Genomic DNA, 14701 nt, shown 5'->3' with positions numbered 1-14701 from the left:
CCTTTATTTTTCGCTATTCTAGCCTACGTAAATATTTACGTAAGATAAATTGGCGAAAAATAGGGAATGCAAATGGCGGCTGCCGTAGCCACCGCCATTTGCGTATGCTGGGTTTTTTTGTGGGGTTAGCCGTGATAGGCTACGTAAATTCTTACGTAGCCTGTCACGGCTGCAAGGATGGCAATGGCGGCGGCAGCAGCCCGGCCGTGGCTGGCCAGGAGACCAGCCGCCAGAGCCTCCGCCACCACTGCCGCAGCCACCACCGCCGGAACCGCCGCCGCCGAATCCGCCGCATCCGCCCCAGGTAAGTGCCATCCCGGGGGGATTCCGTGGGGGGGGCGGGGGGCAGGAGGCCATTCCGCCACGGATTCCGGGGGGGCGGATTCTAAAGAATCCAGCCTCACTGGATTCTGTGGCGGAATTCTCTGCCATCCCTAATTGCACCGCCTGCCCTGGATCATGTTTCCATAGCCAAATTTCAGCCCTGGGGCATTTGAAGCAATAATAAAGCAAGTGTGTTTTGAGCACTTTGGCTTCTCCTTTCACTTGCCACCCATTGAGTAAGCACAACCAGCACACAGACACCTGGGTTTGGGAACAGAGCATCTGTGTCAGACAATGTGTCTAAGCGGACAGTTTGCTTTAGAAAGGAAGCAAGACTCTTTTTGGATATGTTAGCTCTAGCTTTTCAAACAGGACCTTTTGTATGAGAACTATTGAAAGAAACAAACCAAAAATGCACTTCTACATAAATTGGTATGGTTTATTTATTGTTACTTTAGGAAAACACCTCAACATTTTCCAAAATAAAATTTGATGTATACTTCCCTGGCTACATCCTTATCTGGATGCACTTCTACATCCTTGAAGTGAAGGGAGGGGAATGTTTCTCATTCCTTACAGTTTAATTGTTTTCTCAAGAATTTGGCAGCTGTTGCCTGCTGTGTTCAGACTGTGCAAAGCAACACAACTCCCACATGTAATAAAGGGCAAGCATAATTTGTCATTGTGTGGGAAGACATGAGCCACTGGGTATAGCTGCTTTTCCCTCAGAAGGTAAAAGGGCTGCAAATGGAATTTATTTTGGGAAGCTATGAAAAGTATACCGAGTCCATTTTAGAGATCAGATTTGGCCCTCTTGAACTGTAGGGGTGAACATGTTAACTAAGATTTCAATTTGTGCACAACAGATCTTTCGTGAGGGAGCAGAGGTTGGCAAAGATTTCTGTCAGCAATGGTTCTGTAGATGAAATATTAGATGTGTCGTTAAAGGAGGTGACTGCCATGCATTTCCTTTAAAAAGGGTAGCTGTCGTAAATGAATAAGAGCTAAACCTATGCTCGATTAAAGCATTTGAGAATATGAGCCCAGGTTCCCCAGATGTCTCCAGCACCTGTGTAATAACAATACTAAGCATGTTTCGAAACCACAGGATGAGCATTTTGATCCTGTTGACCTCAATGGGATTTAATAGATTTACTCTCAGACTGAAATTAAGCTTTCTGGTACAGGGTCTTTAACTTCCCCAACCCCACAAATGGGAGGTTGCATCTGAGCTTAAAATTACTACTGGTGCTTTTGTCATTGACTGGAAATCTGAACTGTACACTGAGATATAAATGATTGAATTTCCATTTCATAAAATATATTAACAGTCTGAAACCAACATTTACACAAGCATGCTAAGTGTGGTTTGAAGCAGGATGTACCAACAAGCACTTGGCAGTTTAGCTTAACACTGGCTCTGGAACACTGTACTAGGAAGCAGATAAAGCCAGCAGAACTCCACCCTCCCCCCCCAAATTGGGGTAGCATTTCAAAACATCTCTGAAATCTGGATTTCATTGTTTCTGTAAACTGAGGCTGAACTGTCTTTTCTTCAGTTATACATGCAACAGATTTCTCCCACGCAAATGTGAGCTGAAATTAGAAAACGAGGGCCCTTTTCAGATGCTACCACCATCTGAAATAAAATTGACCTATACTAGGAATGGGGCTTTTTTGGTGGTGGCCCCTGTGTTTGCAGAGCATGACTCACCAGATCCACTCAGTTGGTCTTTTTAGGGGACCAGTAAAATATTCCTCTTCCACCATTCATCTGGGCTGTAGACATCTGTGGTTGAGATAATTTTTAACACTGGCTCTTGTTTTACATTCTGGGAGTTTGTTTTCTTCTAATGTTTTCTTCTTTCTCTCTCAGCTGTGCCCTCCTGGGTTCTCTGTTCAGCAGCAGGCAAGACCTGGGGGGCAGGGAGGTGGAGTGGCAGTGGTCTATCTTGATTCGATCCCCCTTACCAGCTGCCCTATCCCGCAATCTGCTGGGTTCGAGTGTGTGTATTTGAAAGTGGGTGCCCAGGACAGAATAGGGATTCTGTTGGTGTACCATCCACCCCGCTGCTCAACAGCCTCTCTTCCTGAGCTAGCCAGGGTAGTCTTGGGTTTGGTGTTGGAGACCCCTCGGCTTGTTGTGCTGGGAGATTTCAACATCCATGCTGAGGCTGCCCTCTTGGGAGCAGCTCAGGACTTCATGTCCGCCATGACAACCATGGGTCTGTCCCAGAAGGTATCTGGCCCCACCCATGCTGCTGGGCACACTCTGGACCTCGTTTTCTGTGCTGGATGGGGTGATAGTGATCTTAGTGTGGAGGAACTCTCTATAGTTCCATTGTCATGGACAGATCACTACCTGGTGGGGTTTAGACTTGCTGGCGCTCGGAACTTCTGCAGGAGTGGAGGGCCGATTAAGATGGTCTGCCCCAGGAGGCTGATGGATCCGAATGGTTTCCTGATGGCTCTTGGGGATTTTCCTGTTGCCTCGGCAGGCGATTCTGTTGAAGCCCTGGCCGTAGGGATGTCAGAGAATTTCTCCACGAATCTCAGGGAGGCCGAATGCCAGCGCATTCGGCCCCCCGAAATTGGTGGCGAAACGGTCTGCCACCCCCCCGCCACCCCCGGGACGGGACTTACGTTGTGTGAATGTCCCTGGCGGCAGCGGCTCTGGCGCGGCGGCGGCTGCAGCGGCCGGCCTTCCAACCGGCTGCCGCCACTGCCATTTCCAAGTTTTAAAAAAAAAAAAAGTGATAGGCTACGTAAAGATTTACGTAGCCTATCACGGCTAGATTTTTAAAAAACACCATGATAGGCTACATAAATGTTTATGTAACCTATCACGGCTGAGTGAAAAAACAAAAAAAACCGTGCACATATGCAAATGGTGGCGCCCATGGGTGCTGCCATTTGCGTTCCTTATTTTGGCACGTGTAAACATTTACGTACACTACGGCGAAAATAAGGGGAATGCTATTTAGACAGACACCTACTGCAGCTCCCTCTTCACCAGTGCTTCAATGGCAGAAAGGGAGCTGCTCCTTGGGATCACCCTTTCAAGGTGCTCCTTGTGCCTTGATGTGGTGGCTTCTGAGAAAGCTGGCTCCTTGCGCCCCTCACCTTCCTCAGAGTCTCTGGTATGAGTATATTCCCTACAAGCCTAGAGATGTCACATGTAAGAGTTTGCCCCCAAATAGCTTTGATCTGAACCTTTTTTTTTTCCTCCATGCACATTTTTGGACCAGGGTGTATTATTAGGATTTGGGTCTTGTGACAACTGAGAAGTCTGTTGGTACTTTTATATGCTTTTCTGTGTCTTTCGGCATGAGGCCACTGACCTGTTGTTTTGGTGGCTTGTTGTTGGGAGATAGTTAAAGCCAGTATCGTCATAAACTAGTTTATGTCTGGGGTTGGTGGAAATGAAAATCAGCACACAGCCTTATTTAGATGTTGGGAAAAAAATAGTAACACTTTCCCCTAGGTTTTGAGAGGAAACGCTGAAGAACAGGAAGATGCAGTATTAGCTTCTGGGTGTGGAGATGCATCTCCTGGCTCTGTTATTGCCCCAGGAAATGTGATAACAACAGTGTTTCAGTCACAGGACATCCCAGGACGTGGCTTTTCTGCATCTTTTATAAGCCGTAAGTTATTCTGAATCCAAAGATTGCTATAGTGATGTGGAGGCTTATGGAAGCTGGTGGGTTTTTTTTATTATTGATTTATGTTTAGTATTTATATACAGCCTTATTTGCTAAAAAGCCATCAAGGTGGTGACCGACAATTAAAAACAATAAGAAGTTAACAGAACGCTTGCATGGCTAAAACAGAAATAACTTCGGATGAAGTCATCTGTATTGTGGGTACAGTCAGATAGGAGGTTCTCCTGTGTACCAATTAGATGAATGGGATTCATTCAGCCTGCGTTGATGAACCACCATCACTTTTTAGAAGAGGCATAAAGAACCTCCCTTTCTCTACAGGAGCATTGTTTGTGGCAGTGATCTGGGACGTCAAGTGGGTCTTGCTAGGCCTGATGCAAATTGAGGATATAATTGATACATATTGGCGTGGCAGGCTTGGCCCAGGTCTATCAAGGGAGAGACTCAGTCCAGAATAGGATGGCCACTTATGTTTCACCAAAAAAGAGGACAAAGGAAAATGCGTATCTGCATAAAACTTGCATGTGCTAATGTATATGTGCAGTTGCACATTTAGAAATAATTCCGATAATTTCAATAGAAATACAATGCATGTCACCATACTGCACCCCTTCTTAGGACTTTTCAGCATTAAACCTGACTTGGACTTGAACAGCCCTGCAAAATACACGTCATCTTCAAACAAAGGACTGTAAAGTAGTCACATAGCTACCTTCGATATAAATTGAGCCTACTGGACGTTTGGGAATAATTTAGTAGATATGTCACAAAATTTTCTAGTAAATTCAGATTATTTCTGGGCTGAAACCAAGGATGTCATTGTCACTGATGCACAATTCAATTCTCTGGATTGGCTCTAGTCATGAAACCTACCAGCTCCTTTGATGTATGAGCTCACTTGGTAATGTCAGCAGCCAGATGAGACCCTTCCTAGCTTTGCCTCCCCATTGTTTGGCACACACTGTTCGGACAAACACACCTTACCAGCAGGCATTTAGGTTGCATTGTAAGGCTTTCCTGATTTTGGGTGTGTGTGTGTTTTTCCAGACAGCTTTCTGTAGCACATTTGATATTTGTATAATCATGCTTTTTCAGCCTAATACTCACTGAGGTAGGTGGTAAAATTGTGTCTGGGATGTACTTAGTGCTGAGCTGAAAATTCTTCACAGAGAAATTTTGGGTCCAGTTTTGTGACACTAGGGCAAAAGTGGGAGGAAGGGAACCTTCCTGGCAAGTGTGTGTGTGTGTGTGTGTGTGTGTGCGTGAGAGAGAGAGAGAGAGAGAGAGAGAGACTCACTGCTTGCTGCCAGAGGTTCTCCTGGTGGTTGTCTCCAGGGCTGTCATTTAGCACTGTTCCCTCAGGATTTTGAAGAAAAGTATAGCAGAGAGAGGCCAGGAGACACAATGGGAGGAGGCAGTGAGTTTTGCCCCAACCGCAAATGGGATGAGAAAATGGATCCGGGTGGGGAGAGAGATTTTGGTTTAACCGTAGCAGTGCCACATCAGATTGCAAGTGAGGTCTTACAAGACTGAATGCTATTATCATTAAATACATTAAAAAGACCATTCTTTCCACATAGAAAACTAAATACCTCAAGGAATGCTAGTTCAAGTACAGCATTCTTCCTGACATGTTAGTTGTCTGTGTAGAGGGTTTTTCCTTCCTTGCTGGTAGAACAGACAACACCAGCTGCCATGGCCACTGCTGCAGGGTACTCCACTGAAGAGCTGACTCATATCAGGCAATGAATGGGGAGAGTGGAGAGACTCCAGCAGCGCAACATCGCAGCTCACCCCAATCGTCTGCCACCTGAGACAAATGTCTCACATTGCCTCATGACAGAGACGGCATTGCTGGTGTAGAGGAGTGTTCAGTCATGTGAGTCTTCACCTGAAGTCTGAAGTGGCACAGCCCAGACATCTCATTGAGAAGTAGGCCATAGATATATTAGATGAGTAATATTAGATGAATGTAATGATTGTATTTTTAAAATACTGGCAGTATTTATTAATTGACTGTAAGCAAACTTAAGCATCATTTTGATGGGTAGGGTTTGTATAAATAATAATCCCGAACCTTTGATATATCTTAAACTTAGGCCTGATTTTAATATCTTTCCAGGGCGGATGGGTAGGCTAAACTGCACCACTTTATCAACTGCAAGAAGCAGAAAGCATTTTTTCATGTCCTTGCTGTTCCATCCTTATACCAGAAATCTAGCCTTGTGTAGATTATGGGTTGTGTGCTTTTGAATTTTTTCAGTAGATGCTAACTGCATTTCTTTGGTTTTGTTTACATCCAGAGTGTGGAGCAAATTTCACTGCTCCTTCAGGTCGCATTGTCTCTCCTAACTTTCCCAGCCAGTATGACAACAACTTGAATTGCAATTATATCATCGATGTGGGACCCCAGTCCGTTGTCATCCTAACTTTTCGAACGTTTGATTTGCAATGTAAGTGGCAGCAGTTTCCTACACTTCAATGCTTAAAGTGTAAATATGTTCGGTCTGATGATATTTTGTATTATATTTCCAAGCATTTCAGATGTGTCTAAAACAGGGGTGTAGAATCTTTTTGGCTCTAAGGGCCAAATGCCGACTCTGGGTTGGGGATTCCATGTGCACATGCACACACACATGCACACATAAGCGCACACACACATTTACACACACTGTTCCCTCTGCCCCCTTTTCTCCACAGCAAGATAAAACTACACCTAAGGTGACTGCATAGGTTCAATTTGTAAAATACATCAAACTTCCACAAAAGATCTTCAGCCAGCTGAAATGCAACCTTGCAAACCAGTGTTACCATTCAAACTGCTAGCATGAAGAAGGAACTCCATCAAAGAAAAGGAAAGAAGTACCTACCCTCGGATTAGTTTACTCATTCTCTGACTTCCTTTATGCTAATATAACCATAGTAAAACTTGAAAACCTTGTTATCTCATTCACTGGTCAGAGGAAAGTCCATCTATTTACCCTGACACTCCAGCAAATGATGTTGACATCACTGCTGCTCTGAAAAATGGTCTTGAATCTACCTTCCCCCTCTACTACACCACTGGGTTGGGGGGGGGGTGATCTGAGAAATCCCCCAAATTCATGTTAATTTAACTGTAGTCAAGAAGAGCAGATCCCCCCGCCTACATTCCATTCCTTTATTGTGTGTTCATTCTTTTTGTCATGTGTTTCATTCCTGATGAATTCTAGGGGAGTTTCAAAAGTTAATTCCAGAATTGATACATTCAGTTCACTTGCATATTTCTACCCCCACCCCCCACCCCCAGTTCATTAACAATGTGCCATACACATTGATTAAAAAAACCAACACCTACACATCTCTCTCCACGATTGCATCATGATATTTTTGGTGCCGTGTTTTACTTATGTGCATAGGAATAAAAAGAACCTTGATCAAATCATTTGTATGATCACACCAGGATTGCTTTTTGCAGTTTTTTTTAAAGCAATGGGCATATCTGTATGAGTAATGTGGAGGAAGACACAAATGAACTGGAGGAACTGAAAACTGCAGCAAACTGCAGAAGCAAAATGCTTCATACCAAATTTGGAAATTAAAAACAATCAGAACAATGAAGGATTCCTAAGGTGTTTGTAACACTTCCTAAATAAGACCCCCATTTACACCAGGCTATTACTCTGGGGTGGGTGTGAGTCGGGGTTCCTCGTGATAGATGACACAGTTGCAACTTTGCAGCCATCTGTGGTTTTCACCTGGAAAATGCAGAGTTCCGAGGTGTCTTTTTACTTCAATTTGGGGGGGTTGCTGCAGGTTTCCCTGCAGTTGCGGGCTGTCTGTTCCTTCCCCGAATTGACTTCGCATTTTGCAGTGGGCATGTTGTAGGCGTGTGTAGTGCCTGTGCCACTCTGTGACATCCCTTTACTCCCCCCATCCCTTTGCAGCTGCGCAGTTACAGAGGCACGGAAGGGTGTCTTCATCTATTTAATCACACTTTCACACAGTTTTGCAGCTTCGTATCTTCGCAGCAGTTGTGGACACAGTACCCAAGGGCCGGGAGGGGGGTCTTGGGGGAGGACCAACATCACTCCGGACACCATTTTGGAGTAATGGCTAGGCACATAGTGCTCATGCTTGTGAGTGCGAACCATCGCGAGAGTCTTGGGCTGGGGAACTGACAAACTGATGGTGCGGAAAACACCCACTTTTTACCTAAAAAGGGATGGAAAGACACAGCAGAGCCCCTCAAATACAAAACAGCCACTGAAGTGTTGCACCCCCACACTCACAGGACCGCACAGCTGCGCATTTCAGTAAAATGGCAAAAGAAAGAGGGCACGGCGAGTCTGTAAGGGAAGCGCGTGGTACATCACAAGTGTATTGTAGGGCATGCTGATGTGAAGCCGCATTGCTGCGCAGTTGTGGGGGGGGGGCAAAGCAGTGCCATATAGATGGGGCCCAGGTGATTCAAAACTCCAGCATTGTAGGTGAAGAGAATTTCAGAAGCATCTGTAAACTTAAGGCAAAATTTCAGTGGCAACTACCAAGAACTGAACATGCTGCAGGAATGGGAAAGAAGTTACTTTAGAACAGAGGTTTTCAAACTGCGGCCCAGTAGTGGTCTGCAAGATCCATTCAGGTGGTCTGTGGAAAGGCTGCAGAACAATCAAGAATACATGTACTTGGTCCTGCACTTGATTTATTTTTTTTCTGATGACAGAGAACAAGGCCATTTTGATTAGGGTCAGTTTATCGAACAGGCTATTAAGGCCCTGGCCTAGAACTCTTGATTTTCATTCTGCAGCACTGGTGAAGTCTTGGGCTCCTTGGGGGAAAGGTCTCATATAAATCTAACAAACAAATAAATACTAATTTTTACCTTTAAAATTACCAGTTAAAGAGGCCCTTCTCAGAAGCCTAGCCTAGGACCCATGATATGGGGCTGGTTTGGATGAAGATGGCAACACTGAATTAAAAAAAATGTTGTTAAAATATGAGTTATATATGTGCATTCATTTGTAGAACAAAAATGTTATTAAGTGGTCCATAAAGAGCCTAGCCATTTTCAAATGATATGTGAACAACAACAAAGTTTGGGAACTGCTGCTTCAGAAGATTAATGTTTCTGTTTACTGTGTTCTTTATGAGGCTTCTAAACTAGCAGTGCCTATACAAAAGCATTGTTCTTTATCTGAGTTGCAAGGATTGACAGCTTACTCATGTTGTAGTTCAAATTTGACTTGGAGGCTCCCTCAAAACAGAAGGATATTAGAGAACATACAGTGCCACCAATACTTAGTTGAAGTCAAGCACAAGGAGTAGGAACGAGCCTTCCTAAGAGATGATTCACTCTTCTTGGCATGTGGCTATATTTTGGAAGTCAAAAACAACCATACTATTGTGTTGTCCATGCCACCCCAAGTTATTATTTGTTGGCTTGCTTTTTGTTTATTACAAAACAAGAAATAAAACTGCCATTCTGCAGCATTCAAGAATGTCTTCCCACCTGTTGTAGGATTATCCATATAATGTTTTAAAAGCTAATCAAGCAGTTTGAAAAAGGAGTTCTGTTTTGCAATAGATTATTTCCCCCTTTCTTGGTCCTTCAAGACTCTTGCCCTCACTGAAACATAATACACATTACTGTACACCAGTGATGGGGAACTTCTGATCTGCAGAGCAATTTTACCTGCCAGGCCAGGCCCATCTGGCCTACAGAATGTCAGGAGAGACCCCTCCCCCAAGGCCCAGGAGGGGAACAGCATACTAAAAAGAATCCCTGCTGTTCTTTGACACCTATGCATGTCTACTCAGAAGCAGACATGCATAGAGAGCTTCGGCTATTGGGCAGTATAGAAATGTAATAAATAAATAAAGTAACTCCCATTGAGTTCAACAGGATCTATTCCCAGGTAGATATGTATAAGTTTGCAGCCGTAGTCATTGCTAATTTTCACTGGATCAGAACCACTGTGTACATGGGAAACTTTGGAATTCCAAAATAGTAGAGAGTGTTGCGCATCCTGCAAAAATGTAGATAGAAAAGACTGTTGCTTCTTCTCAGTATATGTATATGTTTGTTTAAAAGGATATAAACAAAGTTTGCTGGCCTCATATGGGCCAGTTAATAAGAAAAGTTTAAACTGGGAACCACAAGTTCAGAGCTTGGCCTCACATTAGTTCCCTTCGTGTCCCTATTTTAGCCTTCTAAGGATCACGTGCTCCTCCACCCCTCTATATACGTTTTGAGTGAGGACATCTGAGAAGTGGAAGCCTACACGCCTAGTTTAGATGCGTGGTTCCAGTTCCCTTGAAAGCCTGCTTGCACAGAGGTCTACACGTGTAGGCCTCCATGGCTCAGATGTCCATGCTCAATAGATGGACATCAAGGACAGAGGTAGGACCAGCAGCGCTGCCCCTTTAATCACATGGAGTCCCTTCATGTGAATTGGCTTGTCAATAATAATCTATGACCATGTGGTTTGTTTGATTGTACATACCTCTACCAGCTGAGTGTCCAAGCCCGCTACAGTGATGTAGGAGGAAAGAAGGCGAAAAAGTGTTAGGTGGTTAGAGGAGGGGCAAATGGACAATTCCACAAGACATTGATGAACGATTCTAAATTTCAGCCCATAATGCCTTACAATATTGTGCTTATGATGGAGTGAAGATCTTCAAGGGGAACAGAGTAACACCATACCCTGTGGGAACATTTTGTGGTAATGAAATCCCTGATCCTGTCAGCATCTTTGGATCCACCCTGCTGAACTTCTACACAGACTCTAATACTGTTGGCATTGGATTTTTGGCCAGTTATACAGTCATCCGTAAGTATATGACTATAGCATTTTGCCGGTGGGAAAAATATATTTCTATGCAAGGGTCTACCAAATGCCACTCCAGAGAATAGATAGCTAGTCCTTATAGGTTCCTTCAAATCTGGCAAAAAGTAAATCCAAAGCTTTTCAGAGCCATTGCACAGAGGACAATTTGAACTGGGGCCAGTAGTGAATATTCCAGGCAGGGAAGGAATCAAAATGGGCCTGAGGCAGATTTGCTCTCTGCACTTGAGGGTGGCTTCTCTCGTCAAAGTCATTATTTAGGCCTCAGCTACCCCATGGTCCTTGACACTGGTGAACATTTAAGAGACTTCATCTATATTTGGACTGGTAGCAGGTATGTGGACCCCCATTTCACTTACCAAGTAAGTACTAGCCTTAGAAAATCCCTCCTTGCTGTATCCTTGACAAATTGCCCTAAAGCATGAAATCCAGTATCTTTGTTCAGAACAAGTCACCCTGATAGTCACTGGCTAGACGGCATAACATTGAAGGACGACAATGTTCATTTACTCATGAAAGAGACCTTCATAACTCACTCAAGTTGGCTGCTTCTGTCTGACCTTTAACTCCTGACATTTGTGAAGTATGACTACAGCTTTTTACTAGATTTTTTTTGCCCATCCAAAGCAGATTCTAGCAATTAACATTCTGTTTCCTTCTAGCTTTATCCTTTGCAAAAGACAAAAAAAAAAAAACAGGCAGGGGAGCAGGGTATGTTTCTCTCCTTGCTTACCATGAATGCTGATCTTTTATCTTCTGGCCTTTTGTCTCTTATTTGTCAATGGTCCAAAGTGCAGTACTCAATAGACCCCCTACAGTAGCTGAAAATGAAGAACAAGAGCCTGGGCATTCATTGTCCTCTAGAGAATGTGCTTTGCAGTGTTAGTGGTTAATGTGATGACTAGTCCTTTACAACTTGGGCAGCAGTGGGCTTGGGCCATTTGTCAAGAGGGCTCAAAATGGTTGCTTGCCAAGTGAAGACTATAAAACAGAGCACAATGGTGGTCACAGATGGAAAGCAGAGAGTTGTGAACTGGAGGATAAAGGCTGAGCCACCTCTCTGACTCAGCTGCATCCATTATGAGGAAATCAAAAAGACACTTGAATGTACTCTGGTTTCCGCCACTGCAAATTGTTAAGTAGGTCTTGAAGAGAACATTAACTTTCAGTCTGAAGGACTCTTGCAGCAATTATGAAACCATTCATGTATGCACCCTCCGAAAAAGTTAGAATCTCCTACAGCATCCAACGTAAGGGTTTTATTCATTACCAAGTCTTTTCCATGAAGTAAGGAACAATCATCATTATGATTAACAGACACTTCAAGAAAATGACCGTGTCATCCCACATGAGCCTACCTGGTCTCTGTGATTACCAGGAGAGGCCCTCTTTCATGTCACACCTCTATGTGAGGCATAGTTGGTCAGAATGCAAGAGGTCTGTCTTAGTAGTGGCATCCACTCTATGGAATTCCTTACTTTAGAAGATCTGCCCTGCTCTTTCCTTGATGGCATTTTCCTACCCACTGCTGAAATTTTTATTTAGACAGGCCTTCAGGCTACCAGTCAGATACTTCACAGGTGGGGTTTCTTCTTTTTTTATAATTCGCATGATTTGTGATGTTTTATCTGCATCTTCTGTCTAGTTGTTTTTATTGTTAGTTTTACATTTTTACTTGAAGTTGCTTTGAGTGGTTCAGTTTTTGAACTAGGAAGGCAGGATATAAATCTTCTGAAAACAAATGTTGTATCCGAACTAAGTTTGTTGCACTTAATTTCCGCTAAAATCAATGGGACTTCAGATAGTCAGGACTAACTTTTCACATTCATTTCAGTGGGAACTAAGTGGAACTAACTTAGGGCACAATCCTATGAGTTGTCCCCTTGTGAGATGGAAGCCTCTGAACTTGGTGGGTTCTGTGATCCACTGCCCTGCTGAGCTGCTGCTGGCATGGTGGGAGGAGCGATGGAGGTGATTTTCACCTCTCTTTCATCCATGTTTTGTCTCTAGACAGGTCTCTAAGCCCATCTAGAGAGGGCATGCTGGTGGGGGCAGGACTGGGGCTGGAGATGCCATAGGATTCCTCGTATCCTGGCCTCCCTTCCCCACCCACCGGCACACCCCTTCCTGAACTCTCTGAGGCCACCTTTGCAACCTCAGGAAGCAGCTGGTGTGGTTGTTTCCATGGCAGCTGTGTGAGGGGAGGGGTCAGATACCGGAGTCCCCTTCTGAGGTCCTAACAGTGTCTACAGCTTCAGAGGGGGAGTCTAAAGATTCTGTAGTCCAAAGGATTCTCTCCCAGGACCATAGAATTACTTTCTTAGTCTGGATCCAACCCATGGTCTAATTTGTCTTATCGCCCTCCATACATGGATTTTAGCAGGAAACTATCTTTTTCTGTTCTTTTTTCCCCAGTGGCTTAGAATATTATACTTAGAACTTATACTGGCACTTTTACCACTGAAAGAGTAAGTAAGAGCTTCCTGACCAACAAAATAGAGTCATGTTCAGTACTTTCGAGTTAAATACTAGACAACATAGTATGTATGTCACAGCAGAGGCTGGTGGCTCTGATTTCGGTGGGGCGGTGAATCCGCTCTGGCTTTCAGCCAGAACCAGCCAGACCTCTAAAGAAGCTATCCAAGGTGCTTAAAGCTATCCCCCAAGTAGGTTCAGCACCTTGGATAGCTCCTTTAGGGTTCTGGCTGGTTCTGACTTAGAATGGATTCACAGCCCCACCCAAATAGGAGCCACCAGCCTCCACTGGTAATAGATGTTCCCAGAATAATTATGACAGTCTTTTTTGTCCACTTACCTCTTACTTTTTCTGCTTTCCATTGCAGCTTGTGGTGGTACTTTTAGCGGCTCCCGGGGCACAATCAAGAGCCCTACCCATTCATTTACCGAGTATCATCATGATATGAACTGTTCATACCACATTACTGTTGGAAGTAACAAGATAGTGGCACTCAAGTAAGTAAGCCAAGAGTGATTTTCTAGGGATGTATGAAAGTCACTTACCTTTCGCGGATTATGTTGATGGTGGAGGGAGGGGCGCCCCGTCCCTCCCCCCAGAATCCTGGATGGGGGGAGGCGCTCCGTTCCTCCCCCCCGGAATCCTGGCCGGCCGGCTGTGCTCCGCAGGGATTCTGCGGAGCCGCTGGCCGGCTCCGCCAGCAGCCGGACATCCGGCCGCTGGCTAGCAGGGACGCAAATGGCGGCGGCCGTAGCCGCCGCCGTTTGCGTCCCTGCAGTCAGCCGTGATAGTCTGCATAAATGTTTACGTAGCCTATCACGTCTGATTTAAAAGAAAAAAAAAACAACGCCGCCATTTGCGTACGCGCGGTTTTTGTTTTTTTAAAAAAAAGTCAGACGTGATAGGCTACGTAAACATTTACGTAGCCTATCAGGTTTTTTTTTTTTAACTTAGCCATGATAGGCTACGTAAATCTTTACGTAGCCTATCACGTCTTTTTTTTTTTTTTTAACTGGAAATGGTGGCGGCAGCAGCCGGTCTTCTGACCGGCCACCACAGCCGCCACTGCTGAACCGCCGCAGGAGCCACCGCCGCCAGGAAGATCCGCCCCAGGTAAGTCTCATCCTGGGGGGGAGGGGCGGGGGGGCAGACCGTTCCACCACCGATTTCGGGGGGCCGAAAGCGCTGGCATTCGGCCTCCCCGAGATCCGTGGCGGAATTCTCTGACATCCCTATGATTTTCACTGAATGGTGATGAAGCATTGGTCTCTGGTTTTTAAGATATCCACAGTCAAAGCAAGTCAATACATATGGTGAAGTATAGCTCCCATAATAATGGGGGAACCACTTTGCAATGGCAGGTGAACCCATGCCTGGGAACCTGTGTCACTCTGGCTCTGCCCATGGAAACCTGA

General features: G+C 44.8%; 1 protein-coding gene across 2 annotated transcripts in view; it reads left to right on the top strand.

The window, feature by feature from the left end:
- Positions 1-14701, top strand: part of CUBN (cubilin) — a 260102-nt gene that overhangs the window by 208182 nt on the left and 37219 nt on the right. For both annotated transcript variants that reach the window (XM_084860471.1, XM_084860472.1), the window contains exons 55-58: positions 3809-3968; positions 6290-6439; positions 10598-10795; positions 13654-13783. In XM_084860471.1, the coding sequence (XP_084716597.1) occupies positions 3809-3968; positions 6290-6439; positions 10598-10795; positions 13654-13783 (638 nt within the window). The remainder of the gene's footprint in view (positions 1-3808; positions 3969-6289; positions 6440-10597; positions 10796-13653; positions 13784-14701) is intronic.

Source organism: Heloderma suspectum, chromosome 5, assembly GCF_057233095.1.
Source record: "Heloderma suspectum isolate Gila_16-S chromosome 5, 16-S_ref, whole genome shotgun sequence".
NCBI lineage: Eukaryota > Metazoa > Chordata > Lepidosauria > Squamata > Helodermatidae > Heloderma > Heloderma suspectum.
Note: the sequence above shows the minus strand (reverse complement) of the source record. Positions and strands in the feature narration are given on the sequence as shown.